The sequence below is a fragment of the Corylus avellana genome, chromosome 10 (genome assembly GCF_965113065.1).
Source record: "Corylus avellana chromosome 10, dhCorAvel1.hap1.2, whole genome shotgun sequence".
Lineage (NCBI taxonomy): Eukaryota > Viridiplantae > Streptophyta > Magnoliopsida > Fagales > Betulaceae > Corylus > Corylus avellana.
Window position 1 is genome coordinate 2,238,031 of NC_142499.1, and position 27,085 is coordinate 2,265,115.

Here is a 27,085-nt window from a genome sequence, read left to right on the forward strand (position 1 = left end):
TGTAAATCTATTAAATTGACATGTGCCAAAAATGCATGTAAATCTACATGTAATGCGACTCTTCCCAGAAGTACCAAGGGCTGCATGCTTCATTCTTAATACTCATGCATCTCCGTCTACTTCCTTAAAAAGGAAAAGGAAATTTTCGCAAGTCATGGTATCCTTGCTTATCTAAAAGCTCTCGTTGGGACAAAACACATGGAAATAGAAACAATGAACTTGAGACTCTGGCTAAATGGTTGCTTTAAGCTTATATTAGGGAGATCAAGCCATTCGAAGTTAACGACAGCCAAAACTAAAGAAGCTTAATTGAAATCTAAAAGAGAAGGAAGAAAAAGAAAACTACAAATCCAGATGGATAATTTCCTCTTCTTCTATTTTCTTTTTTCAAAATTTCTGCCTCTGTTAAAAAAGTCTTCCAGATAAATTGTTCATCGCGCTTACGAATGATACGAGATATTCAAGAAACTACTGCTGGTGTCTTGACCATTCTGGAACCAGATCGTTTGCATCGGTAATAGCTTATTGACATTAATCCTTGACCAAGGTCCGTAGAATCTTCACATCATGGATGGGTCTGTAAAAACAGTAAACAGCAGTAAGCATGGGAGTTGCAACAAGTGTGGTCTCTGAAAGTGTACAGAAGAGATCAATCACCAGAAGAAGAGTTACAACAAAGTATATTTGGGTGAAACCTATGCACATTGATTGCATTATTTTTAAAATCTAGCCATGCATGGAGGAATATATCTACTAATCATATCGAGATGTGATGTAATCTACTAATCATTTTTAGATCATACTTCTTTGTATTTGGTTTTCTAAGTGAAATTATTACCACTTATCGAAAGAAGAAAAAAAATCACAAAGTTTGGCTCCCCAGTCCCCAACCTATCCAGATCAATTGTGTTATTGTTTAATAGAGCACCTCAAGCCAAGAAATTACCTATTTAACATTGACTCTTAATTTCCCTTCAGTTTTTGTAATATCAAACAATGTTTCTGACAATCTTTTCAAAACACCAACATCTTGATGACATAGTCTCACCTTTTTTTTTAATCTAAATTTCAGATACAGATGGATGTAGGAGATCAGTATCCCATCCAGCAATGTATTCATAGGGATAGTGGGAAATTGAATCATGAAGAAGCCAGATTATAAATCTTTTTCTTACCATCATCTATTTTGCTTATTATTTTAAAGCTTATATAACTCTGCGACCTACCAATCATGTACATCACTAACCTCACTGAGCTATCTTCTCTACAACGCCTACATACTCTTTTCTGTCTCTTTTTCAAGTAAAGTCCTCTTTCTGTCTTCTCAGCCAGTGGATTATCAATTGATGTGATATTTAAAAAAAAAAAACCAAGAGAGTAGCAAGATGGAGATAGATGATATCGTTATATTTCCTAATGATAAGTTTGCGATTTTAGGGAAGGCCCAGCAAAGCACCATATTATTCTCCCAGTTTTCAGTTTTCAAAACAAGGCTAGTCTAGGAGCATTGAGTTTTGTAGACAAATCCAGGTGAACCAGCCACATTTCGCCAGTAACTTATTGAGTTTTTAGAAAGCTGGTTCCCTAAGATGATTGTTGATATCCAAGTTTTGTTCTCCATCTAAATGCTTAGTATGCATTTAAACAATATATGAAATCATATCCAGACAAGAATGTGACAGGCTGAGGTGGCCCATGTGTTCCAAATCAAGGCCCTTAAAGATCAACAACACATCCAAGGAAAGACATACCTATCATTATTATCTGTTTGGACGCTGCCAAGCCTTTTGATTATCTCCATTCCCCTACACACTCTTCCAAATATTGTGTGTTTTCCTGCACGGTACAGAAACATCAGTTAGCATTATTAGCACATGAAAAGAACTGTTTGATATAACAATCAGAAAAAAAAAAAAGGAACAGCCATGGTTACCATTTCCAAACAGAGCACTCATAATAAAAATATAATTTGAGACAATCCAAAACAAGTAGCACGCTGGAAAATATAATAAATGTCAGAAATATCAACTGCTCAAAAGATGATATTCTATCCTACAGGGGCCTCTTATAGCTGTTTCGTAGTTTGAAAGTGATTTTGGCCTTCAAGGATGGGAGATGCATCATATAGCTAACAGCTTAAAGACACATTTCAAAACAAGGAAGAAAAGCCCTATACAAAGGCAAAATGACTTCTAGTGGTCCATTCTTGAATAAGTTTTGAAACCTTTCCTTTTCTAACAGCAGATATGTCAGCAGCTTCAAAGCAAATTCAGGAAGCATATTTACTCTGAATAGGCTTGAGCAAAATACTCTTGACCCACAAATCTATCTCCTTCTATGAGCTGTCATCAATGGGAGTTTGGCCATCTCCTTAAATAACTGAGCATAAAATTTTTAAATTCTAAAACTTATTCAACGTATTAGGAGAAGGAAAAGCATGTCAACTCTTTCCACTCAATCTGCTCGGCAAAGGGGACATGACTTCTCAGAACAGGTGAACCACTTAGTCATTTGGACAAGGTGGACTCAGGGAGGCTTCAAAGCCCCACCTCCCAGTGAAAACAAAACAAAAGTAAAAAAGATAAAACAAATAAAGAGTATTAAGGGAGGCCATTTCCCTTTGTAAGAAGAAACAAAAGAAGTAACTTTGTTTTTATGCAGAGACGTAATGATAAAGCAACTTATCCATAATCCAATGTTACTTCTCCCCGACAAACAATGCAATGCAATACCGACCCCACATTGCAAGTATGCCAGGAGCGCAGAATTGCTGATTAGCAGTTTCACAACACAAATTTGTAATTTTTAAGACTGTCATTGGATTCTAAATAATTGCAGCAGCTGAGACCCAATGTATCATGCAAGATACAAACATAATAAGAATGACTATAAGTTTAATCAAACCATCAAAACTTAAAGTGGCTCCAACCACCCGTATGTCGAGAAGTCTCATTTACTGTCAAGCATTGTTTCTCTGCAACTTAATCATCAAAGTAAGATACTACCACATATTGCATACGAAAAATTCCACACGCTTGAACAAATTTTCAAAGAGAATGATAGAACAAGTTTAAATTTTAACTGGGTGGGTTCATATGATTACCGTCCAGTGATGGACATGGTGCCAGGGTGATGAAAAACTGACTTCCATTTGTATTCGGACCAGCATTTGCCATGGACAAAATACCGGCCCCAGTATGCTTTAACTCTGTTCTAATCTCATCGTCGAACTTCAGACTGCAATGCATCATAAAACAAATCATATAACGCATCCCTCACAAATCAAATATCATAGACATTATATTCACTCACAGTTCTCAATGATTCAATGCAACCCAGCAGTGTCAGAATCAAACTACAGTCTAAACAATCAGGGAACAGATTGGATAAAAGAAGAGCAAACAGGAATTGAAAAATAGTCTATGATACGTTAAGATTTGGCAACCTCAACACTTATCACCGTGAGATGCGATGAATTAAACAAAAATTAATAATATTCGAAATGTGACAAACGCAGAGATGGCAAGATTTGAATGATTCAATTTAAAAATAATGGTTAGGATTCTAAAAATCCCACCATAGAGTTAGCCTAGAAAATCTAGATGACCCTGATCCTATCAAAGCTATGCAGTTGATTCTAGAAGCTACTAGAAGAATAATTTTCCAGATACATGAGTTGTAAATGGCAAACTAAAAACAAAAATTAAAGCATACCCATATATGGATTCTCCACCCCTTCCTGTCCCTGTGGGATCCCCACCTTGCACCATAAAATCCTACTCCAAAATAAACCAATATCCATGTAAACAATAAACTATTCAAAAGAAAAAAAAAAAATGTACCATACAGAGAAAATCTTGTGTGTGCGTGTGTGCATCTATAGAGAAACAAACAGAGAGAGAGAGAGACCTTGATGATTCTGTGGAATTTAACATTGTCGTAGTAGTTTCTGCGAGAGAGTTCAAGGAAGTTCCTGCAAGTTCTCGGCGCGTGCTTGTAGTATAGCTGTGATGACAGTACAATAAAAAGAGAGTGAAAAAGAAAATAAATTGAAAATTTTGAAACCTGCATTTATTCAGTATAGTATGACCTAGCTTCGCTCACATCCATACTTAGCTAAGCAAAATAGAGTACGAAAAAAAAAAAACTCGGTGTAATATTTTCTTTCACTTCAATCGCTTTCTAAGCAACCAAACAGAAGAAAGTACCTCAACTGTGAAAGGACCCATTGAGGTCTCGAGCGTGACCTCCGGAGGCCCTCCTTCCGCACTGGCCCACATCTTCGCGAGAGAGAAAGAGAACGAAGACTCAATTTCAAGAGCTCGACTTTGTCTGAGACAAAAGAATCATAAACAGGAAAGATTAGAGAAAGAAAGATGTGAGCTGGGCTTTCGAAATGGTCTGAGTTTGGCCCAAATCTAAAAATAACACTCTCTCCTATTCTTTTTTGAAATTTTAATATTTTATTTTGAAGTAATGGGAATCCAGATGGGCCAACACGACGTAGGCCTGGCCCACGTTTCCCTCCACCCAAAAGAAATAACTGAAAACTCCTGAGAGACTTCGAAGTCTGAAACGTTCATGAATCGGATCCTCTGAAACGCAGGCGGGTACTTTATCGTGTGGGACCGTCAGATGAGACCAATCAGGCTTCCCGAACCGCCCGGCGGGTTGTCGGCCGTGCCTGAGATATTCGAAGGTGGGTTATACGGCGCAATCAGGCGGGTGGTTGTGATCGGAAACGGTTTTGCGGGCGCGGAGAATCAGAGCATTGGTTTGGTCCGTGCTCTCGGTCTTTCTGGTCGCCAATCCTTATATGTAAGCTCATCTTACTGATTTCCCTTTTTCTTTTTCTTTATTTTGATTGTTTGTGAATTTACGGCTCTGTTTGGTTGTTGAGAAAATATGATGGCTTATTGGTGTGTGTAATAATAGAACCCCATTGCACTAAGCTTTTTAAAATGCTAGGGATAAGCAATACTTATACGCATATATGAATCTATGTTTTGTATTTGGATTTCTTATGGCATCATGACAAAGTTTATGCGAAAGCTACTGAGCATTTGATATGGTTCTTGTTGATAATATATAATGCAGCGTGTTACAAGGCCAAGAGGAGGAATCAATGAGTGGCTTCATTGGCTTCCAGTTTCTCTGCACAAAAAACTAGAGTATCTCATGTGGCGAATTTGTGGCGAGAGGAGATTTGAAGTCATAGTGAAAGGGAAAAAAGTGATGCCTCTTTCTGTTGAAACAAGTGGTACTACACACTTAGCATAGTTCACTCTCAAATTACGCAGTTGATTATGATGCATATGGCGAATTTGATTTTGATCTTAAATTTATTATATTTAGAAACTGATAAAGTATTTTCTCCTGAAAATGGTGGCTGCAACAGGCCTCTCTGATGTTCTAGAAGCTGATGCAAAGCACATTGCGAAAATGGCTCGTGAAACGTTTGAGAAGTATGCTTAGGTTTTTTTTTTTTTTTTGGGATCCCTTTCTTTCATTTTTCAAGAATAATTCTGTACTACTTGGGAATTAGGATCCTCCTAGTTTACGGTTAAGATTTTGTTTATTGCTTCTTACGGTGTATATGATGCTAAGGCATTTAAATTTTTTAAATAATGTGGCAATGTATTCAGCATGTGACAATATATACACCATTAGATTTATGAAATCTAATCTGAACCATAAAATAGAGGATCCTATTCAATAAATGAAGTCATACTCATAAATGTACTTTATCATCCATTTTCCATGGTGCCTTATATAACGGAATGTAGTTCAATTTCGATGTAACAATTACATCAGTGCTTTCTGTATAGACTAAAATTTTTGCATGCTATAGTTTACATGATAAGTCTGCTACACACACACATATACAAAATGGAGTGTTAATTTAATTGCTCATTTTGGTGCTTCATCTTCCTTTCTTTTCTTTTTTTAACATGATGCAATTTTTGGTTTTTTATTTTTTATTTTTATTTTTTGTGGTCAGAGACGGCCCATTATTGGTGGTTGCATCTGGCCGGGATACCATTTCTATTTCGAGCTCCATAAAATGTTTAGCTCCTGATAATGTCTTTGTGGTTCAGGTTAAACTTTATCCTTTCTCTTTTTAATCCTTGCACTTGTAATGAAAACTTGGTAGTTTTTACATGATATTGATATCAAAATATGATGCTGTTGTTTGTTTTGTACAAATTTGTTTAAACTTCCATTGCATAATGATTTAGCTTTGCGTTATGCAAGAAACCTAGGGGCTTTTTTGAAAACTGTAACTTGAATTTTTAGCTAGTTTTCCTTTCAGTAGAAAGATGAATGAAGGTGTCGTGTTTTATGTTTACTAGCTGCACAGGGTATCACTTTGCAACAAGTTTACTTTCTTTTTTGATGTATTGATGCATGCACACACTATGATGGCTGGGTCTAATAGTTTTATCTTTGAAAAACTATTTCAGATACAACATCCAAGGTCGCATTTGAATAGGTTTGACATGGTAATTACTCCTTTTCATGATTACTACCCGTTGACTCCTCATGCACAGAAGCAAATTCCTCGGTTTCTCCGCAGGTGGATAACCCCACGTGAACCTCCTGGCAAAAATGTGGTAGGTACTTGGTTGTAGAATACTTGCTTGAATGGGTGAACTGTGATGGTCATTAGACTTTATTTGCTACTTGTGGTTAGCTGCTGCAGTGACTTATGAAGCTCACAGGTTTAGGAAATTGAATTTCAGATTCTCACTGTGGGAGCTCTTCATCAGGCTGATTCTGCTGCACTTAGGAATGCTGCTTCAGCCTGGTATGATGAGTTGGCACCACTTCCAAAGCCCTTGCTTGTGGTCAATGTTGGAGGGCCTACAAGTAATTTTCTTTGTGCTTATAACCTGTCAAATCTTTGCTCATATCAAATCCCAATTTGATTGAAGTTAAAGGAATCTAATTCCCATGCATTGAGTATTGGGATTGTTTTTACTTTAGACTGGTTTTATATCAGCAACTCTGGATGTGTCTATGATATTATGCCTGCAAGAATTACTAGTTTGTTTCAGTAAAATTGCTCTTGAACCCCTCTTATTTTTACACTGTTCCTGGTGTTCCCGGTGTACCTTCTATTTGAAAGATTGTCATATTGTATATCCTTAATATTTTCCCTAGGAAACTGTCCATATGGCAAGGATCTTGCAATGAATTTAGCGGGTATGCTGCAGAATGTACTTTGGAGTTGTGGAAGTGTCAGGATATCTTTCTCAAGAAGAACTCCTGAGAAGGTATATATACCTTTAGCAATTTCTTTATATCTTTCTCTAGAAGAATTCCTAGAAGGTATATATGCCTTCAGCAATTTCTTTTGAAGATATTATCGATTGGTATGCACTTATTCTCGGTTCTGTTATTAACAGGTGTCCAAAATTCTAGTAAGAGAATTTAGTACTAATCCTAAGGTTTTCATTTGGGATGGTGAAGGTACTAAGCTACCACAGCTGTAGATAGAATTATTAATTATTTTTTGAAGTATATTTCCTTAGAAGGAAGATTAGTTGACATGTATTTATGTAATACTGCTTAGGTCCGAATCCACATATGGGGCATCTAGCTTGGGCTGATGCTTTTGTCATTACAGCTGATTCAGTAAGTATGTTGAGTGAGGCTTGCAGTACTGGGTATGTTTATAGTTTGATGCTGAGGAATAACCTCTTCAGTTGTCGGTCGGTGAAGTTATTCTTTTGAACTGAAGTTCATGTGTTTAAATAATATTGTATTTTTGGCTATAGGAAGCCTGTTTATGTAATTGGTGCTGAGCTGTGTACATGGAAGTTTGCTGACTTCCAGAAGTCTCTTCAAGAGCGAGGAGTTGTTCGACCGTTCACTGGTAAAGAGGATGTAAGTTGCCAGTTTTCTGCTGAAATTTGTTGTTTTACCTCAGTATTGTTACATACCTTACTTCCAAAAGTAGGTCTGTGTGAAGAGAATTATCTCACAGCAGCTGTTTTGAATCTAATTTTAGCTTCTTGTTTTCTATCAATGTTCAGTATGGGTCTCAAGTTAGTTCATTTTCCAGTTCGATGAACTTAAGTTTATATTATTCTTTAGAAATCAGAAAGTAAATCAACAAGCATGTGGACGAATGAGGGGAGCATCAGTGTAGGATAGAACAATATTGCTGCTGAACAAGTAAATGCATATGTGCCTAGGGCTATGTCGCACCGAATATGTGTTAAATAAAATTAACATCCATTTACAATTTGCCATTTGATTTACAGATATCGGAGAGCTGGAGCTATCCTCCACTTAATGATACAACAGCGGCTGCTAACCATGTGAATTTGGCGCTTGCTGAGCGTGGATGGAGTATACGCACATATTAGGTTATCTAACGTTTGGTCACTGAGCCCAGTAGTGTATCGGAGGTCGGAACCGTCTTTAACCAGAAGCGGCGTTTTCCGTGGTTTTTACTAATTGACACCTAGAAGCAGTATCTCACCTGGTTTTTACCGATTGAGAAAAGCAGTTAGCCCTGACCAGATTGACCAATTTTGGCTATTCACTGTGTTAGTATTCTCTTAATTGATTCTGGCAGACCTTGTTTGTTGTTCCATGCCAGATGGGATTTTGAGTTGATTGGGGGCATTGCAATGAAAAGTAGCAGAAAAGGCTGTCTTGTAAACTAAAATTTGAATTATACTACTTGTTCAACAGAAAAGAAGTGTATAACGATATGTAATTTATTGATTTTGTTCATAAAATTTTCTGCTCTTTGCTTATAAAATTATCTCGATGCATTTTTATGAAAAATGCATGTGAAAATCTGATGGTTTTTCGAACAAATGTTAGTTTAATAGACTCAAGTTTGGACTATAACTTTGTGAGGTTACATTTTCACCACGAGCTAGAGACGGGAATTAATTTGTTTGATGTTCATCGACTCAACAGCGTTAAAGATCATCCTACTTTTTATCCATATTTCATTGTTGAGGAGAAGTTAGAGCTTATGTATAAAGTTTAATCTTTTGAGATAATTAATGATTTAACATTGATTGGCCATTATAAAAGAAAAATTAAGAAGATAAATCACTCAATTAATATTGCTCAAAATCTTAAAGGATACATTTATTGTTTCTTTTCATTCAATAATGTGGCTTTAACTAAAAAATTAGGATAAAGGGTAAGGAGTTTGAACTGGGGTGGGAAGGAACCGTACATGACCTGTTGGATTAGCGAGGCTAGGTGGTTTAGTTGACTGATTAGTAGAATAACAAAACTTTTTTAGTATAGCAGGTTGGCTTTTTAACTTAAATTACATTAACAGCCCCTCCAGACTCTCACTTTCTCTCCTCAAAAGCAATAGTATGACATACTAAAATGACAAAGAACAGACTAATCTCTCACTAATAATATCTTAAAATTATGTTATGAATTTGTTGGAAATAATGGTTGACTTGATTATTGAAGTTGGAGCAACTAATTTTATGTCCATCCCCGTCATGCATCTCTAGCTACTTGCTTTTTTTATTTATCAAAAAGTGAATCCGATCAAGTGGAAATGGTTAGCAACTTCCTTACTTAATTCCATGGCTCCCCATCAACTATAGCTCCTCGTGAGTCTCCCTATATAAGCTCCATTCTTTCAGCCATTCTCATCAGCAGCAGCAGCTTCTGAGTCTTTCTCATTCAGCTATTCTCATCACAAAGGAGCTATTTCTCATCACAAATCTTTTAGTTCTCAGTCTCTTCACTCTTTCAACATAAAAATGAGGAGCGGTGATTCAACCACAATTGATGTTCCAGAGTCAAAAAAAGATGTTCCAGAGTCAAGCGCCATTGCTAAAGGAAAAGCACCTCTTGTGGCTGTTGTTGTCAAGCAGAGGGGTGGATGGAAAAGGGGAGTTGCCATATTCGACTTCCTCCTTAGGATTGGGGCTATAGTAGCTGCTCTAGCCGCAGCCTCCATCATGGGTACCAGTCAGGAGACCCTTCCCTTCTTCACCCAGTTCTTCCAGTTCCAAGCCAGTTATGATGATTTGCCCACTTTCCAGTATGTGATCATTTTCAATCTCTCTCTCTCTCTTGCTAGCTCTATTTCTTCTTTCTTCTTTATTAATATCCGGGTACAGTTCGGTTTTCCCGCGCCGACTTTGCTCTAAAAAATTATTTGCACTCAAGGGAGTAGAACTTTATAGTACTTGATATTTCATGAGCCTTTGGATTTAGCTCTATTTTTTCTACAGCTGCAAATGTTTTAAGACTTGAAAATATGCAGGTTTTTCGTGATAGCAATGGCAATAGTCAGTGGCTACCTAGTGCTTTCCCTTCCCTTCTCCATAGTATCCATCGTTCGGCCCCAAGCAGTCGGACCAAGAATTCTCCTACTCATTTTCGACACAGTAATAATTACCTCTCCAACCATTTAACTCCTTTCCCAATTCCCATCACGTTCTTCATGATTCTGAGGAGAAAAATATTTGTACAACTTTTTGCAGGTGGCGCTTACTCTAAACACTTCTGCTGCGGCGGCGGCTGCGGCTATAGTCTACTTGGCTCACAATGGCAATTCCAACACCAACTGGCTTGCCATCTGCCAGCAATTTGGTGACTTCTGCCAGGAAGTCAGTGGGGCTGTGGTGGCGGCGTTCGTTTCGGTGGTTGTGTTCATGTTCCTGATTCTTCTGTCTGCTTTGGCCATCCGAAAGCCTTGATCGACAAGAATTATGACCAGCTTTTCAAATAAATTTTAGTGTTGTATTGTTGTTTATCAAGTTATTTGGATCCATGTTTCTTTCAAATACTCGTTGTGTGAGGTTTTATCATCGTATGCCAAGTGTTGTAATGAAAATTATTTTGTGTTTTATGCACATTTGACTATTTCAACTCCAAACTTGCTTTCCAGCCCATGCTTTATATATATATATATATATATATATATGGGTAATCGGCAAAAACTTAAGCGGTTAATTAGCAATTAATAATTCTAATAACTGTTGATCACTTTTTTTTAAAAAAAAAAAATTATTAAAAAAATAAATAAAAATGATGTTATTTCTATGATAATATAATAATATCATATTACATACGACATTATTTTTAAATTTATATACAATTTTATATGTATTTAAAATTTTAAACACAAAAAGACATCATCCTACGTAGTTTTATATATATAAATATAATATATATAGACAGTTAACCGCCCTCCATTTCACCTCTCTCTATCTATTCATATATATATATATATATATATATATATTATAATATATAGGCAGTTAACCGCCCTTCATTTCACCTCTATCTATCTATATATATATATATATATATAGATAGATAGAGATAGAGGGAGGTGAAATGGAGGGCGGTTAACTGCCTATATATATTATATTTATATATAATTAAGTCGGCCATCTAGTCTTTTACGTTGGTAAATATAAAAATCGATCAAGGTTAATTTGGTAATTAAGTCAGCCGTCCAGGAAGTATTTGAAATCTACGTGCGTCTCCAGAAGAACTCACGTGCAACTCTCTCTCTCTCTCTCTCTCGCTCTCTCACTTCAATAACTTTCCCGGGAAAGTGAATAGAAAGGAAAATCCAGAAAGAAAAAAATATCGGATTTAGGGTTTTTCCCTGTGCAGGGAGAGTATGTCTCAGACCGGAAAATTGATGCCCAATCTCGACCAGCAGAGCACCAAAATGCTCAACCTCACCGTGCTCCAGAGAATGGACCCCTTCATCGAAGAGATTCTCATCACCGCGGCGCACGTTACGTTCTATGCGTTCAACATCGAGAGCAGCCAATGGGTTCGTTTCTCATTTTTATTTTTGCTCCCCGTTTGGTTGCTAGAAAGTGTTGGAAAGTAAAAGAACTGTAGGAGTTTTGAATCTTAAATTTCTAGTATTTGGTGATCTAACAAATCTTAACTGAACTGTGCCTGATAGGCTGATACAATCATTTGGCTTACTTATGTCATTTAGGAAAGCAATTGAATACGAAGTGTTTTATTTTTCTTAGTGGTTTACTTATTATTTCTAAAAATAAATTTGGGCGGTTGCAGAGTCGTAAAGACGTTGAAGGATCTCTTTTTGTCGTTAAAAGGTATGTATGTTTGTTTTCATTAATGTTAAGTGTGTGTTATGCTGTTTATGTAGTTTTGATTTTTTGATTCTCGTTTAGTTCATTTTGTTGTGGTAAGATTTCATGTAGTTATAATTCGTAAATTGGCTGGCTAATGCTAATGCTTTTTTTTGTTGTTGTTGTAATTGTTGTTTAGGAATACTCAACCGCGGTTCCAATTCATTGTAATGAATCGGCGTAACACAGGTACAGATTTTTAATTTTACACTTTTATTGTGTTAAAGGGGATGATCTTTATGCTGTTGAAATGGATATGAATTATGTCTGTCAATATTGATTGCAGATATATGATTTTTTTTCCCAATCTTTGGTGAACCTTGGTAGTTCTTTGCATAGGGTAGAAAAATCAAAGGCTCATTTGATATCAAAGGGAGCGTGGTGGATTATTTGATGCTCTTCAATGCAGGGATTAAGGAAGACCATGTATTTTCCAATATCCATCTAGAAGAAAACTCTTTAGTCCCTTACTGGCTGTACCTCACTTAGTGTTATACCATAGCAACAAACCAAGAAAGTTGCTGGAAAGAAGCATGTAATAACATGATTTTGAAGCAGCGTATCCTCCAAGCTGATAGCTTGATTTGAGAGTTCAAATCCACCAGCGCTTGAATGCTTGCCAGAAATAATGCTACACATTTAGTTTCCTTGTTTTACTACTTGGAATACCTGCATAGATGTTAGCTGGGTCTTGGCATCTCTTTGTCTTATCTCTGTTTTCATTTAAACCTTTTCTGTCAACAGATAACCTAGTGGAGAATCTTTTGGGAGATTTTGAGTATGAACTTCAAGTTCCATATCTGTTGTACCGGAATGCATCCCAAGAGGTTAATGGTATTTGGTTTTACAATCCACAGGAGTGTAAGGATGTTGGAAACCTATTTACTAGGTACAGTATTTTCCTTACCTAGCCCAATTACTTGAATTTTTGGTTATTAACTCCTTGTTTACACGAGGGGACTTATCTTTAGAAGAATATGACGAATCTGTAGTTAAGAGTTTTTTTTGGGGGGGGGGGGCGTTGTGGGTTTGGTAAGATACTAATAATATTCCTTGTAGAGCCTAAAAGTTGTTTAAGCTGTCTTGTGGTGGTGGCTGAATACTTAGTTAATACCAAAACGGAGAAAAAGATGCGAGGTAAACTGGAATAAAGGTCTACTACCCTTGTAAAAAGACAAAGGATATATTTTGAGCCTTTCCTACATAGTAGAAATAATGAAAATTGATGGTCCGGTTATGGATTTTCTGTAAGGAGGTAAAAGTTCAAGAGGATGTTACCGACATAGTTGAGTAGGACGGACACTTATCCCAATAAATAAATAAATAAAAAAGTTAGAGGATGATGGCTAATCAGTAACTAGAGCATGTAGTGGGAGCAGGAGCAAATAATTGGAAGTTTAAAAAGTCTGGAGCCTCAAGATGCATGCTTACATGTATGTGTAAAACACCGTGCATTTTTTTTTTAATATTTACATGTGGTTTTATATAAAGTACAAAATAGTACATAGAGAGCGAGAGTGGCGTTGAAAGATTAGTTCCTAAGGATGCATATATTCAAAATTCTCTGTACTCCCTATTCCAATTTCTCATTTATTTTAATGCATGTTTTTGGTTGTATGTTTGTATTTTTAAACCAAACTTGGATTCTATGTTTGCTTATGTTGTATAAAGGAAATGACATTATAATTCTGCAAATATGATCAAGATGTAACTCTTTGTTAATCATTTCTCGTTTACTTATCAAAAAAAAAAAGAAGATGTAAATTAGTAGATACATATATATTACATTTTTATGTTTTCTTTCTACAGGATTCTTAATGCGTATTCAAAAGTTCCTTCAAAGTTAAAAGTATCTTCAAGCAAAAGGTAACTAAAAGTAATAAAAGTAACAAATGATTTCATTTCAAAACGATTGAGCTTCGAACATGTTTATGATTTCCCAGGTTAGTGCTTGGGTATTCACAAAACTTGTATTACATTGTGTTGTGCGATATAGTATTATAGTAATATTGCTGCTAGTTGCATCCATAAGTTGTTCATGTTGGTTGCAAACTGTGCCATATTGTGACTAATTTTCTTACTTTCTTTCTTGTTTTTTGTCCTGGTAATCTTTTCCTACGCTCAGTGAGTTTGAGGAACTTGAAGCAGTCTCAACCATGTCGGTGATGGAAGGTTCTCTGGAGCCATCATCATCTGCCACTGATGCTCCCGAAGATTCTTCCTTTCGAAACATTTTTAGTGTATGTCATCTATTTTAACACTGATTCTTCAGATTTTCTCTTCAATATCTGAGATTTACTGGATCACTGCATCATCGATTTTGAGTGAATTTCTTGTGGATATGGTAGTGACATGATTTTTCTGTGTTTGGAGCAGTCTCTCAAATTGTAGTCTATATATGGTTACTTCATTACGAATTGTGAAACTTTCTTCTTGAGACTGTTAATTCCATGGTTGAAATATTAAACTTGCTACAAAAATGTGCAATGATTTCTCATCAATAAGGCCTAGTATTAATATCTCAGGGTCATAAGATCTGGAATAATAGATTTTACTTGAGCCTTAAAAACATGTCAGCATGCATCATGAGATGAAAGCAGAGTATTTAATGCTTTTGGCTAACATATAAGATGCCCTCAAGTCTGTCATTGTTACCTTTTCAACTTTGGTGAATGTTATATATTCCTTCTCTCCTATTTCCTATCAAGTTTTTTTTTTTTTTTTTCAATTCCATTATTGCAGGCAGCTACGAGTATTGGAAACAGTGGTTCAAATCTAGCGAACTCAAGACAGTCAGCACAGCCCGCCTACCCTTCTTCTGCAGCTATCCCTTTATCTTCTCATTCACCCAGTGTTGTTTCTTCTCCTGCACCAACTCTACAAATACCATCACTCTCTCTTCTGTCTTCATCTAATCCAACCCCACTCCAAGACACTCTTGATCCAATCAGCAACAGCAATCGGGGCACTAATCTTCTGAAGCCCTCTTCATTCTTTGCACCCCCTTCCTCGTCTGCATTGATAATGCCACCCATCTCTTCATCTGTACCAACTGCTCCTTCACTGAATTTGCAACGCCCATATGGCACTCCAATGCCTCACCCCTTTCCACTATCTACTCCACTATCGTCTCTTACTCCTAGTTCTGCTTCTCCGATTGATGGACTGCTTATTAGCAGAGACAGAGTACGTGATGCACTTCTGGTGCTTGTTCAGGTACTTTCATCTATTCTTTTTTTCCTTTTCCCTGACTATCTTGTTTGTTCTTTTAATTACAGAATAATTTTGCTCATATGTCTGGAATGGAAAACCACTTTGAAAGGAATTGTAGTGAACCATGGTATCTATGATTGCGCTAAGGCATAACTATATATGCTCGTACAGTGAGGCTTTTTGATTTATGCCAAATTGTCTAGTGTTTTTACTGTAACTGCAACTTAGAACATGGTTAGGTGGATGCTTCCCTGTTCTTGATTGAATATTGGTTTTTGGGTTCCAACATTCCCAGCCTTTCGATTAAAATTTAAAAATTACTGGTTGACTGATGGAACTGTTCTTTTGCTAGGACGATCAATTTATTGACATGTTTTACAAAGCATTGGTGAAGGTGCACCATCCATGAGTACCTTTAGAGAACTAGTGAGCTTCTTTCTGAAGATTTTGCTGAGCCAAAAGTATGTAAAATCAGTTGTGTACATAGCTTTTTTTTTTTTTTTTTTTTTTCCCTGGTTCGCAGAAATAATGGCAGCATAAATTTCTTTCCGGTTTAACATCATCAAAACTCCAGCCTTCCTTCTGGAAGCTTACCAACTTTGAGAAGTTGCTTTCTTGGAGGTTGGAAGGGTGGCGCTCTCTTGTTTGGTTCTGTTTACGTCAAAATCTTCCCTCAAATAGATTGTTTGTAACATGACATAGAGATTTATTTTCGTTTCAAAAGTTTTTTTTTGTTTTTGGTTTTTAGTTTTTTGGGCAATTGTTTGACGTCAGTTCTTTAGACTGTTGTGGGTTGTACTGCTGGTGTCCAAACCTCTGTTAAGATTCTAGGAACAACGAGCAAAGATATCAAGAAGTTTGGCTTTAGTGGAAGCTAGCATGCACAAAATGTCCTTTTTTATTATTATTATTATTATTTTTTTAGTGCAGGCATTTCTTTCTGACTTTCTCATACTTCTTCCTTACATTATCATTTTCATTTCATGGGTGACCTTAAAGGAAAATAATGGAATTTCCTGCTTTAGTGCTTTACACAAGCCATGTCTGGCTTTGCCTCAGGGTGAGACCAGATCTTATATGGAAGACATTGCCGGCCACCATACGGTGGATCTGACAGTCCTAGCAAGGCCGCCAGACGGTGGCACACTAGTGGCCAACATGCAAGCTTTTATTTATTTATCCTTAAAAGAACAAATGAAAGGAGAATAATTGATAATGATTTCAAATACTAAGCGGAAGCGGCCCATTATTGATGAATACTCTTACACTCCCATTTGAAATTGAATTTAAAAAAAATAATAATAATGGAAAAGAATGGGCTTGAAGTATTTTAGTAAAAATGATGTTAATGGACTACTCTTTAGCCAGAATTTAAATAAGGAAAGAATTATCTATTAATTATTTTACGAGAAATGTTATATACCATACAAATGTTAAGAGTTCACTCATGCATTAGGCAGTAGCCTCAAAGCATGAGGCATAGAACATGGAGGTTTTTTTTTTTTTTTTGGGTTCGTAAAAGGTTTGATAGCCTAAGTCTCTCTTTTTTAAATATAAAAATGACCAAGAAGAAAAGAATTTTTAATAATAAAAAAAGTTCAAAAAATAAGTTTAGAGATTTGAACAGCTTATATTTTCATATACCAGGTTAGGGTGACGATTGGGTCTCCCATTACAGGTTATGGTCAGGAAAGCAGAGATCGTGTTGTATGCCATTATATTCCTAACAAGATTTGGACCGATGAAGATGGTGTAGAGCATGTAGAGGTAATTTCATGCAAGAATGATAACTCGAGTTTGTTATCTATAAGCAACTTCCACTAAGCATATGCATTACAGTTTTATTCTTATCAATTATTTGAAATAATCTCCATTTAAGATATGCAACACAATTTCCATCAAGCATGTTAAATAAAGAAAGGAGAATGACTTTCATGAACTTTGCATTTTGAATAATTTTAGTGTAATATTCTCTATTCTGGAATTTATTTTGATTCTAGATGTTATTATTATGTGTTTTGGAAAATTTGAATTGTGGATAAATAGCTGTTCATCTCTACTTATGTCTGACCAATTTAATGTAGATTAATTTCTATATGCGCGGACCCCATGGAGCTGGAAAAGTTTACACTGAGATGTTCAAGGACCCAATGAACAAGCAGTGGAAGTATACGGATTTGATTGTTGTGATCATATCACCAACTCTTTCACAATTGATTCTAGAGCCTTATATGCCGGCTTATAACTTGGACACCAAGTAGTCAGATTCTGACAAGGTTTCTTTATGTACCAAATAACATGGAAAAAGTTACCAATCTAGTGATGTTAATAGTTATTCTTCTCATTCTTAATTTTATGGGGAAACTTCCCATACCGGCCGTAGGGGGTGGCCGAAACCACCCCCAAGCCTTTGGGGCTAGTCTGGCCACCCCCAAAAGCCCAAAACCATGAATGAAATTTAAAAAAAAAAAAAATAAATAAAAAAATAATAATTTTAATGCCCAAAACGATGTCGTTTTGGGCTGGGGTGGGTGTTGTAGTTTTGTGGTGTTTTCGAAATTTCAAGTGGACTGGATGAGAGTATAATGGACATAAAATGTCAAACCGTTTGAATTGAATGTTGAAAACTAACAGAGGAGTTCAAAGCGATAGAAATTGAAAGTTTATGGGTACAAAGTGAGAGATTTGAAAGTTCAGGAAGGTTTGCAAAATCAGCTGGAAGTTCAGGGAGCCAAAGTGAAGTTTTTCCTATATATATATATATATATATATATATATATAAATAACTCTTTGGAAAGTGCTGATTTTTGAATTTTGAAGTCCAATTTTGTATTTACTAGCAAGAAGAATTGTGATGAGAATGTTTCATACTTTTGTTGCATATGTATCAAGTTGGGTAAGCTGATTGTTTCAGGCTTATCCACATGTATGACACTGACCTCAGGGTTGTACGAAGGAAAAGCATGAATGAAAGTGAAATAATTTTTTTTTTTTTTTTTTTTTTGGAATTTATATTGCTTTTACTTTTTACTTGTGAGATTTGAGTTCAATTGACTTTTTTTTTGTGGGGTGCAAAGTGTATTTGAGTCCAATCATGCTAATTCTTGGCCAATGTTACCAAGTTTGTCAGTTGATTTTTACCAATGATTTTTTTGTTCAAAGAACTGCATCTTGTTTAGGACGTTTCTTATAGCAACTTACTCCAAGTGTGCTTCTTTAGTCTTTTGTTTATTTTCTATGATTTTTTTTTTTTTTTTTGATATATTGAACATCAATGAAATGAAAATTATGGACAAATTATTGACGCCAATAATTTTTCTTATTTATATAAAAATGCTTATACTCTGGTCAATACATATGACTAATCTAACGAGATTATATGCAAATAAGTAAAGAGACTATTTGAGATTGCTTTATGAAACTTAAAAAACCTGATTGTGTTATGAAACTTAAAAAACCTAAAAAGCTATGCAAAATAAAAAATTGATATATTTGGTAAAAAAATTATTTTTACTAAACAGAATTTACCTCTATAATTTTTTTTTTTTTTTTGGTAACGTGGACCTTCTGTTTATAATAGGGGTGTTAACTCAATCTGATTTTTCGATTTTTGACCAAAACTAGGAATCGAAACCAGAACCGGGACCCCAGATCGGGGTCTTGGTTACTGGCCGGTTTCGGTTTTACCTAGTCCGGTAACCGGTTTCTCCCTTGCTCATTGTCCCACTCCCACCAAATCCGAAATTGTAGGACTCCAAATTAAACAAGCCCATCACAAATTTAAGGAACGTGCAAGTAAATGAAGTAATGAACACTAAAAAGTAGAATAGATTAAATCCTATCCACTAAAACCAAGCAAAACAACAAAATTTTCATAGATCAACAAAGAAAATATCAAAGAAACCTAGAAATAAAAAGTTCAGAACTGGCTGCTAGTGCTCATTGCTCAGTTGACAGAGCGAGAGATGGAGACGAAGCGAGAAAGGGAGAAAGAAAGAGGCCAAATGGATGTGAGAAATGTTTGAAATAAAAATTCACTGAATAAGTGTTGTATTATTGTGAAATGAAGAGGGGGAAACAAGAAATGGAATGACCGAATGGGTGATAACTGCTGCTAGTGCTCATTGCTCGGCTGACGGAGCGAGAGATGGAGACGAAGCGAGAAAGGGAGGCGAAGTGAGAAACAGGCCGAATGGGTGTGAGAAATGTTTGAAATGAAGATTCACCGAATACCGAATGAGTGTTGTACTGGTGGTTAATTGAAGAGGGGGAAATAAGAAGTGGAATGGCCGAATGGGTGATTGGGTGTTCACTGAAGGGGAGAAGTGAAAGATGAGAAGAGAAGATGGAGAAGAGGAGGCTTGCGGCACTGGCGTGAGTGAATCGTAGAAAATAGAAATGAAGGGGAGAACTGGAGAAACTAAACCTAATTAAGTATAAAAAAATATTAATATATAAATATTATTAAATAAAAAGGGAAACCCGATTCCCGGGAATCCGGAGTACAAAACCGAGGTACTCGGTTTTTGAAATCGGATCTCCAATTTCCTGATTTTGATTTTAATTTTTTACTAATTTTTGACACCCCTACTATATAAATTCTGTCTTTTTTGACGGTATGCACGTGCCTTTAAGCACCAAATATGCCAAAAACGTCCAATATAAACAGAAAGTTTACTTTCGCAATTATCTTTTGCATACCCTCTTTCCTCTCTCTCTCTCTCTCTCTGTCTCTGATGTCGAATGGCGGCGCTTAGAAGACTGGTTGGGCCTAATCGTAGTTTATCACACGCTTCTCTTCTTCCTTCAACTTTTCTCATTTGCTGCAGAGGAGTTGCTTTCAGACTTCTCGTTGAAGGTACCTCTCTCTCTCATGCAATTTTTGTTTTTCCTTTTCTTTTCGTTGATATTGATCCACTATATATGCCTGACCCTGAACAAAAACAATATTCGAATCAGCACCATAACCTGTTCGACGAAGTGTTTATATGAAACCTGGCATTTCATTCTTTCTTTTCAAGTCAGATAAAAACTTGATCCTCAATTCTTTTCCTAATTCCAACTGCTCTGATTACTAGTATGTATTTTCTTTCTATTGGTTTGCTCTTCTTAAATATCATATACACCAATTGGGGTGCTGAAATTAAGACCGGTAATGGGGCCAAGAATTTGATTCAAAAATACTCTTATTAGGACTTTGTTAATTATGGATTACGTACATGAACATATGGTTAGGCAGTTTGCATGAAATTTGCCGGCTAACAAAACACCCAAAATTCTGATTCAGATTTTGTCTTCATACGAGGTTTCGGTGTAGAATTCGAAATTTTCATTTATTTGGCAACTGTGAGATTGTTTTTGCACATGGAGAGATTCTTCAATATGTAGAATTCCTACTTATTTGTGTGTTGGATCTCAGCACTTTGTCCCATGCTTTGTTATCATGTATCCAAGGGTTTTTGTATATTGTTTGATGACAAAAGGTCTTGTCTAACTGTGTATTATTTCACTCATATTTGCTGCAACCTCAACTTTTAATCGATGGTTTTTCAATTTTTTGTTAGGATTGTCCTCTTACACCACAGAGCAAAGATTAGCAGAAGCATTTTCTCCATATGGTCAAGTTTTTGAAGGTAACTGTGGGCTATTTATATGCAATGACATTGAGTACCCTCTTCAAGCCCAGTAGCAATATTCAGTCAATTTACTGCTTTGACTTCTTTTTCCCAGCAAACATTGCAATGGACAGCGTCTCAGGCAGATCAAAAGGATTTGGATTTGTGACCTTATCAAAAGATGATGCAGAGAAAGCCGTTACTGAGATGGATGGAATGGTAGGCCCCCGTTTTCATTTCTCCATTTCATTCTTTTAAGCTTCTAAATTCCAAACTAGTGGTAATTGATGGCAGGAACTGAATGGACAAGTTATTTTTGTGCGTTATTCAAAGCTCATAACCAGTTTCGGAGGTGGAATGCCAATAGCCAGAGGGCCTCCAGAACCGACAGCTGATAAGTAATTACTTATACGAGGATGTTATTTGCGCAGAACTTAATGAGCTTATTTTATTGATAGCTAGTCTATTGAAGGAGTAATGGATGTTGATGGTCCTATCTTGTTTATTGTCATTGTTCTGTTTGGCTTGCCTCTAGATATCCTGTGAAAAAAGTAGACAGTATAAATTGCAAGATTGGCGAGAATTCACTAGAGGCCAACCTCCCATAAACTGCCAACCTTATTGTCCGACCTTACCAAACTACCATTTTCTTCCCAAAACTCCCCTTCCGTCAGTTAACCTCGTTAAATCGGACGGAATATTCTATTATAGATGTTAAATCTCATTAAAAGACAGAAATACCCCCAAATAAAAAATTAAAACAAAAAATTATAAGTATTTTTCAATTTTAATATATTTATATTTTTTGTTTTAATTTTAATTTTAATTTTTTTGAAACTGGTACTGATAAATTAATATGTATATAAATTTTTGTTTCATTTTAAGGGTATTATATGTAATTTTTGTATATAAAGTTAGGGTATTTGGGTTATTATGAGTTTTTTAACGTGGTTGACCAACGGAAGGGGGGGGGGGGGGGTGGGTTGGGAAGAAAATGGTAGTCTAATAGGGTCGGGCAGTAAAGTTGGCAGTTCATGGGAAATATTGACATAGCGTCATAGTTCATGGGGAAAAAAGGTAATTACCCCACATTGTTATTATGGCCCTTGAGAGAGGATTTGAAAGGGGTGCAATTAATTGTCTCTATTGCATGCAATGCGTTTAGTTAATGTGAGATGGTAGGTGGGCTTTGTGAGATGGTAGGTGGGCTTCACACCTACTCTACTTAGATAAGTGCCCGAGTCATCTGGGTTGTGGGGCCCACCTGCAGCTAAGTACACCTTAATCCAGTCCAATTGAGTGCCCAATGGAGGTACCTTTCTCTCTCGCTCAATTTCTCTCTCTTGCTCATATGATGTGGTAGTTTCAAGCCAAAAAAAAACTATCATGCTCTTGGATTCTCCAAGAGACGGGAATTGGGTGCAATTAACTGCTTATATTACTTGTAATAAGTGTAATGTGAGAAGACAGGTGAACCCAGCCCCCAAATTTTAAGTCTTTTTCTTGTGAATGAACGACCATATACGACATTTTCTACATTGCATCAAAATAAGCCGGCCCTGCTCTCTAATAGCCCGTGAGTCATGAAATTGACACCTGAACTGATTAAACTTTAGGCTGAATGGGACAACGAAGGGGCATATGTTTCCTTAATATCATACCTAATATGAATTTCCATTAAGATTATTTATTTGAAACCTTACCTAATGAAATCATCATACAATTAACAATATCCAAGCCTTCTTAAATACGAGCCGTCACGCCTATATCTTACCTCATTCTATTTTCTCTCCACCCTACAAATATAAAACCCCCTTAACTTTGATTTATATTGGAGTGTGATTTTGCACCAAACAAATAATTCTTTTAATATACTTTTTTCTTAGAACATATGAGAATTATGTTGCATTTTCAAACTCTTAACTTAGTTTATTAAATTAAGATTTGTTATTAGAGCATATCAGAATCGCATGCAATTTAAAAAATGCATATAAAAGCTACATATTTTATTAAGGGAAATGATACGTCACACGTTTATCTCATTTTGTTGGCACGTAACAATTATAAAAATTACATCATCAACAATTATCAATTTTACTTACGGAACAATTATCTTATCCTGCATTTTTATCACACAAATAACTCTCATATAAGTCTCATTATACCTTTTTTTTCTGGACTTGAAATTGAAACCCCAAAATTTATATTAATATAACTCTCTTCAAGGTGTGTTACAATGATTTTCACAATTTTACAAACTCACAGTAAAGTCAGACAAACTCTTTTTTCTTTATGTTTCCTATTTCATCATTATTAAATTGTACTTCCTCCCTTTGTCGCAATGTGGAGTGTAAGGTCGTGAGTTCAAGTGCATGTGTAACATATCAATCTAAAAAAAAAAAAAATCTTCTTAGCACATGATTGGACACTGATTGCTTTTCTTCATTTTTATTCTGCAGGAAGTTCGTGGAACTGAAGGTTAGTGACCATTTCACTGTTCCATTCTATTTGATATTTGTTTTTTTTTTTCAATGATCTTGCAAGAGATTAGTTTGTTGATTTTTGGTTTTTAGTTCTTTAATTCTCGACTCCTAGTTGTTGGTATTATTGTGTCTGCACTCTGCATTGATCTACTAAACAGGTTCATCTTAAGACTTATGAGGTATTTCCTGAATCAATTTGTACAAGTTATCTTTTGGTTTAAGGCAGTAGTAATTGTTATCTATGTGATATTCTTCCTCATAGATCAACATTTTTTCTTCTTTCAAAAATAGGAAACTTTTTTTTTTTTTTTTGGCATTGGGCTATAACAGATTGTAAAAGAGTGGAAATTAGCCACATTAAAATTACCTTCTGGGAGGTATTTGATATCTGAAAGCTGCTCAGTAACTGAAATAATGAGTAACTTATATAAAAATAAAAAAAAATAAAAACAGTTGAATTAGTGAAACAGAAAGTTTTGGGTGAAGCCAGGTTAAAATGTTGGACCAAGCTTTACCTTTCTTCTTATTCTTCTTCCATTCCTTTGTTCTTTTGAGATTGCAAGAAATTAAGGCACTATATGTTCTTCTGGAGCTCCATAAATCATGAACCTTGCAATAATAATCCATAATACAAGTCATCCATATTGTCTTCATTACAAAATCAATTTCATTCGCTACCTCTTTTTGACCTTCCCTCTTCTTCCCTGTCCTTTTTTCAGGGCCGCTGGTGGAGACAAAAATTAATGTGGCATAGATGGTGTAATTTTTCTCATTGCTTCTTTTGTTGGTTTGCTTAATTAAATGTTTTAACCAGAGGTTGTTTAGAGGTCCAAAGCATTTATTGCTTTTGGATTTTTTTCTTTCCAAAAAACTGTTTTAGAACACAAGAATTTTTTTTGGGTCTACAACAAGCACTCAGATACTGGTTCCTCAATTATCATATCACACCCCCACCCCCATCCCCCCCCCCCCCCCCCCCCCCCTCTTTTTGTTGTTAATTATCGTCAGGAATCTCTGATCTATTTAGAGGGTTGTCTACTATAGATTGTACTTCGCATTTACCATCTCAACTCAAAGAAAAATATGGGCCAAACACCAGAATTCCTTTCTTCAGTAGACCCATTTCATCAAAAGCTTCAGAGCAACCAGGACAAACTGGATCAAAGAATCAACCGGGACAATCTGGTTCAGAGGTTTGAGTCTGAACTGAAATTTTTGAACTTAAGCAGATGTCTACATGTTGCTGATGGACCACGCAACCACTCACAAATAGCTTTTGTTTTTTTCACTTTATGTCACCGTGATCTGTTTCCTTTATCCAATTTATGAGTATATTTATGAACAGTAATAAAAGAAATGGAGTTTACTACGTTTCCTGGCTTACTAATCATTTACTCCCTCATGGGACCCATAATAGGAATTGGGTTTTGAAAAGTAGGGGATATAACAACCGTCATGTTATCATATGATAAACTTAGAGCCAATTCATCCTATTGCTTCAGCTCTAGGATGTCATATTGTTCCCAAGAATGAACTTGATATGGCCAGTTCAAATAAGATTTCAGTATTGAAAAAATCTTCTTTCTTCTAGAATTCAGAAAGTCTAATTTGACAAATATGAAGTTAAATGTTAGGACAATCTGAATAGGCCTGACTTAGGGAAGTAATCTAATGCTTTCTGTGTAGGAAAGTTGTACTTTTACCTTGTTCTTTCGATATATATGTTCCTATGCAAGTTCATTATCTTGATTGGGCCTCTATATCCCTTGACAGACTAGAAAAGACATATCAACCGTTGAGGATCCCATTGAGGATCCCATTGATGCATCTGCACGTCCATATGCACCTCAACTGAAAGAGTAAAGAGTTTAACATTTTTTTACTTAAAATTAGGCTATTTAGTCAATTAGAGATTGAAGTCTTTCATCATTCATTTTCACTACGATTTGAAAACATGTTCTGTTATAGGTACAAGGTCTTTAACAAGGCTCTGAAGAGGATTCAAGATGACGGTCAGGTTAGTAAAATTAGTATTTCTCTCAGCCTCAGCTAAAATAATCATATTTCTTTGCACTGGATCCATGCTTTATAGGGTTCAACATGAGATGTATGCACTAAAATTTTTTGTTGTGTAAAAGGGAATGATTGTCGGCAGTGTTCTATTAGTCTATAACACCATTAGTTTAAGAGTTCACTCATGCATTGGGCAGTAGCCTCAAAGCATGAGGCTTAGAACATGGAGGCTTTTTGTTTTGGGTTCGTAAAAGGTCTGATAGCCTAAGTCTCTCTATTTTAAATATAAAAATGACCAAGAAAAGAATTTTTAATAATAAAAAAAGTTCAAAAAATAAGTTTAGAGATTTGAACAGCTTATATTTTCATATACCAGGTTAGGGTGAGGATTGGATCCCCCATTACAGGTTATGGTCAGGAAAGCAAAGATTATGATGTACACCATTATATTCCTAACAAGATTTGGACCGATGACGATGGTGTAGAGCATGTAGAGGTAATTTCATGCAAGCATGATAACTCGAGTTTGTTATCTATAAGCAACTTCCACTAAGCATATGCATTACAGTTTTACTCTTATCTATTATTTGAAATAATCTCCATTTAAGATATGCAACACAATTTCCATCAAGCATGTTAAATAAGGAAAGGAGAATGACTTTCATGAACTTTGCATTTTGAATAATTTTAGTGTAATATTCTCAATTCTGGAATTTATTATGATTCTAGATGTTATTATTATGTGTTTTGGAAAATTTGAATTGTGGATAAACAGCTGTTCATCTCTACTTATGTCTGACCATAATGTAGATTAATTTCTATATCCGCGGACCTCATGGAGCTGGGAAAGTTTACACTGAGATGTTCAAGGACCAAGTGGACAAGCAGTGGAAGTATACACAATTGATTGTTGTTATCATATCACCAACTCTTTCACAATTGATTCTAGAGTCTTATATGTCGGCTTATAACGTGGACACCAAGTAGTCAGAGTCTGACTCGGTTTCTTTCTGTACCAAATAACATGGAGAAGGTTACCAATCTAGTGATGCCAATAGTAATCCTTCTCATTCTTAATTTTATTTATTTATATATATATATTTTTAACTCTTTGGAAAGTGCTGAGTTTGAATTTTGAAGTCCAATTTTTTATTTACTAGCAAGAGGAATTGTGATGAGAATGTTTCATACTTTTGTTGCATATGTATCAAGTTGGGTAAGCTGATTGTTTCAGGCTTATCCACATATGACACTGACCTCAGGCAGATCAGGGTTGTATGAAGGAAAAGCATGAATGAAAGTGAAATAATTTTATTTTTGGAATTTATATTGCTTTTACTTTTTGCTAGTTGTGACTTGTGAGATTTGAGTTCAATTGATTTTTTTTTTTTTTTGGGGTGCAAGTATATTTGAGTCCAATCATGCCAATTCTTGGCCAAAATTTCTGTTACCAAGTTTGCAGTTAATTTTTACCAATGATTTTTTTGTTAGGTTGTTTCTTATAGCAACTTACTCCAAGTGTGCTTCTTTAGTCTTTTGATTCTTTTCTATGATTTTTTTTTTTTTTTTTTTTGAGTTACTTAATTGATATATTGAACATCAATGAAATGAAGACTATGGACAAATTATTGAT

General features: G+C 35.7%; 5 protein-coding genes across 8 annotated transcripts; 4 read left to right on the plus strand and 1 right to left on the minus strand.

Moving 5' to 3' along the window:
- Positions 1-228: 228 nt before the first annotated feature.
- On the minus strand, positions 229-4,356 carry LOC132191523 (Cyclophilin-like peptidyl-prolyl cis-trans isomerase family protein). Its single transcript, XM_059606593.2, has 6 exons — positions 4,209-4,356; positions 3,910-4,005; positions 3,715-3,776; positions 3,104-3,237; positions 1,752-1,836; positions 229-577 (listed from the first exon to the last, which is right to left on the minus strand). The coding sequence occupies exons 1-6, from the start codon at positions 4,278-4,280 to the stop codon at positions 532-534; spliced, it is 495 nt and encodes a 164-aa protein (XP_059462576.1). The 5' UTR covers positions 4,281-4,356; the 3' UTR covers positions 229-531.
- Positions 4,357-4,586: 230 nt separating this feature from the next.
- LOC132192001 (mitochondrial fission protein ELM1) lies at positions 4,587-8,771 on the plus strand. Of its 2 annotated transcripts, XM_059607171.2 has the most exons (11): positions 4,587-4,818; positions 5,098-5,260; positions 5,399-5,465; positions 6,002-6,098; positions 6,465-6,614; positions 6,744-6,870; positions 7,165-7,277; positions 7,410-7,473; positions 7,577-7,670; positions 7,782-7,890; positions 8,271-8,771. In XM_059607171.2, exons 1-11 carry the CDS (start codon positions 4,636-4,638, stop codon positions 8,373-8,375), a joined length of 1,272 nt encoding a protein of 423 aa, XP_059463154.2. In that variant the 5' UTR covers positions 4,587-4,635; the 3' UTR covers positions 8,376-8,771. The 2 variants fall into 2 exon arrangements, with proteins under 2 accessions (XP_059463154.2, XP_059463156.1); XM_059607173.1 differs by lacking the exon at positions 8,271-8,771 and having other exon boundaries at positions 7,577-7,638; positions 7,782-7,889.
- Positions 8,772-9,758: 987 nt separating this feature from the next.
- On the plus strand, positions 9,759-10,703 carry LOC132162636 (casparian strip membrane protein 1-like). Its single transcript, XM_059572915.2, has 3 exons — positions 9,759-10,042; positions 10,268-10,391; positions 10,488-10,703. Exons 1-3 carry the CDS (start codon positions 9,759-9,761, stop codon positions 10,701-10,703), a joined length of 624 nt encoding a protein of 207 aa, XP_059428898.1.
- An 821-nt stretch (positions 10,704-11,524) lies between these two features.
- Positions 11,525-17,777, plus strand: LOC132191903 (mRNA-decapping enzyme-like protein). Of its 3 annotated transcripts, none has more exons than XR_009441310.2 (10): positions 11,525-11,797; positions 12,052-12,092; positions 12,268-12,317; positions 12,873-13,017; positions 13,938-13,994; positions 14,254-14,368; positions 14,871-15,344; positions 15,694-15,802; positions 16,989-17,108; positions 17,426-17,777. XR_009441310.2 is itself a non-coding variant. In XM_059607030.2 (8 exons), the coding sequence occupies exons 1-8, from the start codon at positions 11,639-11,641 to the stop codon at positions 15,748-15,750; spliced, it is 1,098 nt and encodes a 365-aa protein (XP_059463013.1). In that variant the 5' UTR covers positions 11,525-11,638; the 3' UTR covers positions 15,751-16,221. The 3 variants fall into 3 exon arrangements, 1 of the variants encoding a protein (XP_059463013.1); XR_009441311.2 differs by having other exon boundaries at positions 17,020-17,108; positions 17,426-17,776; XM_059607030.2 differs by lacking the exons at positions 16,989-17,108; positions 17,426-17,777 and having other exon boundaries at positions 15,694-16,221.
- A 2,270-nt stretch (positions 17,778-20,047) lies between these two features.
- On the plus strand, positions 20,048-26,497 carry LOC132191904 (uncharacterized). The gene is made up of 11 exons (XM_059607033.2): positions 20,048-20,199; positions 20,906-20,974; positions 21,072-21,175; positions 21,251-21,354; positions 23,416-23,434; positions 24,159-24,198; positions 24,484-24,632; positions 25,213-25,298; positions 25,408-25,456; positions 25,829-25,948; positions 26,263-26,497. The coding sequence occupies exons 1-11, from the start codon at positions 20,085-20,087 to the stop codon at positions 26,437-26,439; spliced, it is 1,032 nt and encodes a 343-aa protein (XP_059463016.2). The 5' UTR covers positions 20,048-20,084; the 3' UTR covers positions 26,440-26,497.
- Positions 26,498-27,085: the final 588 nt, after the last annotated feature.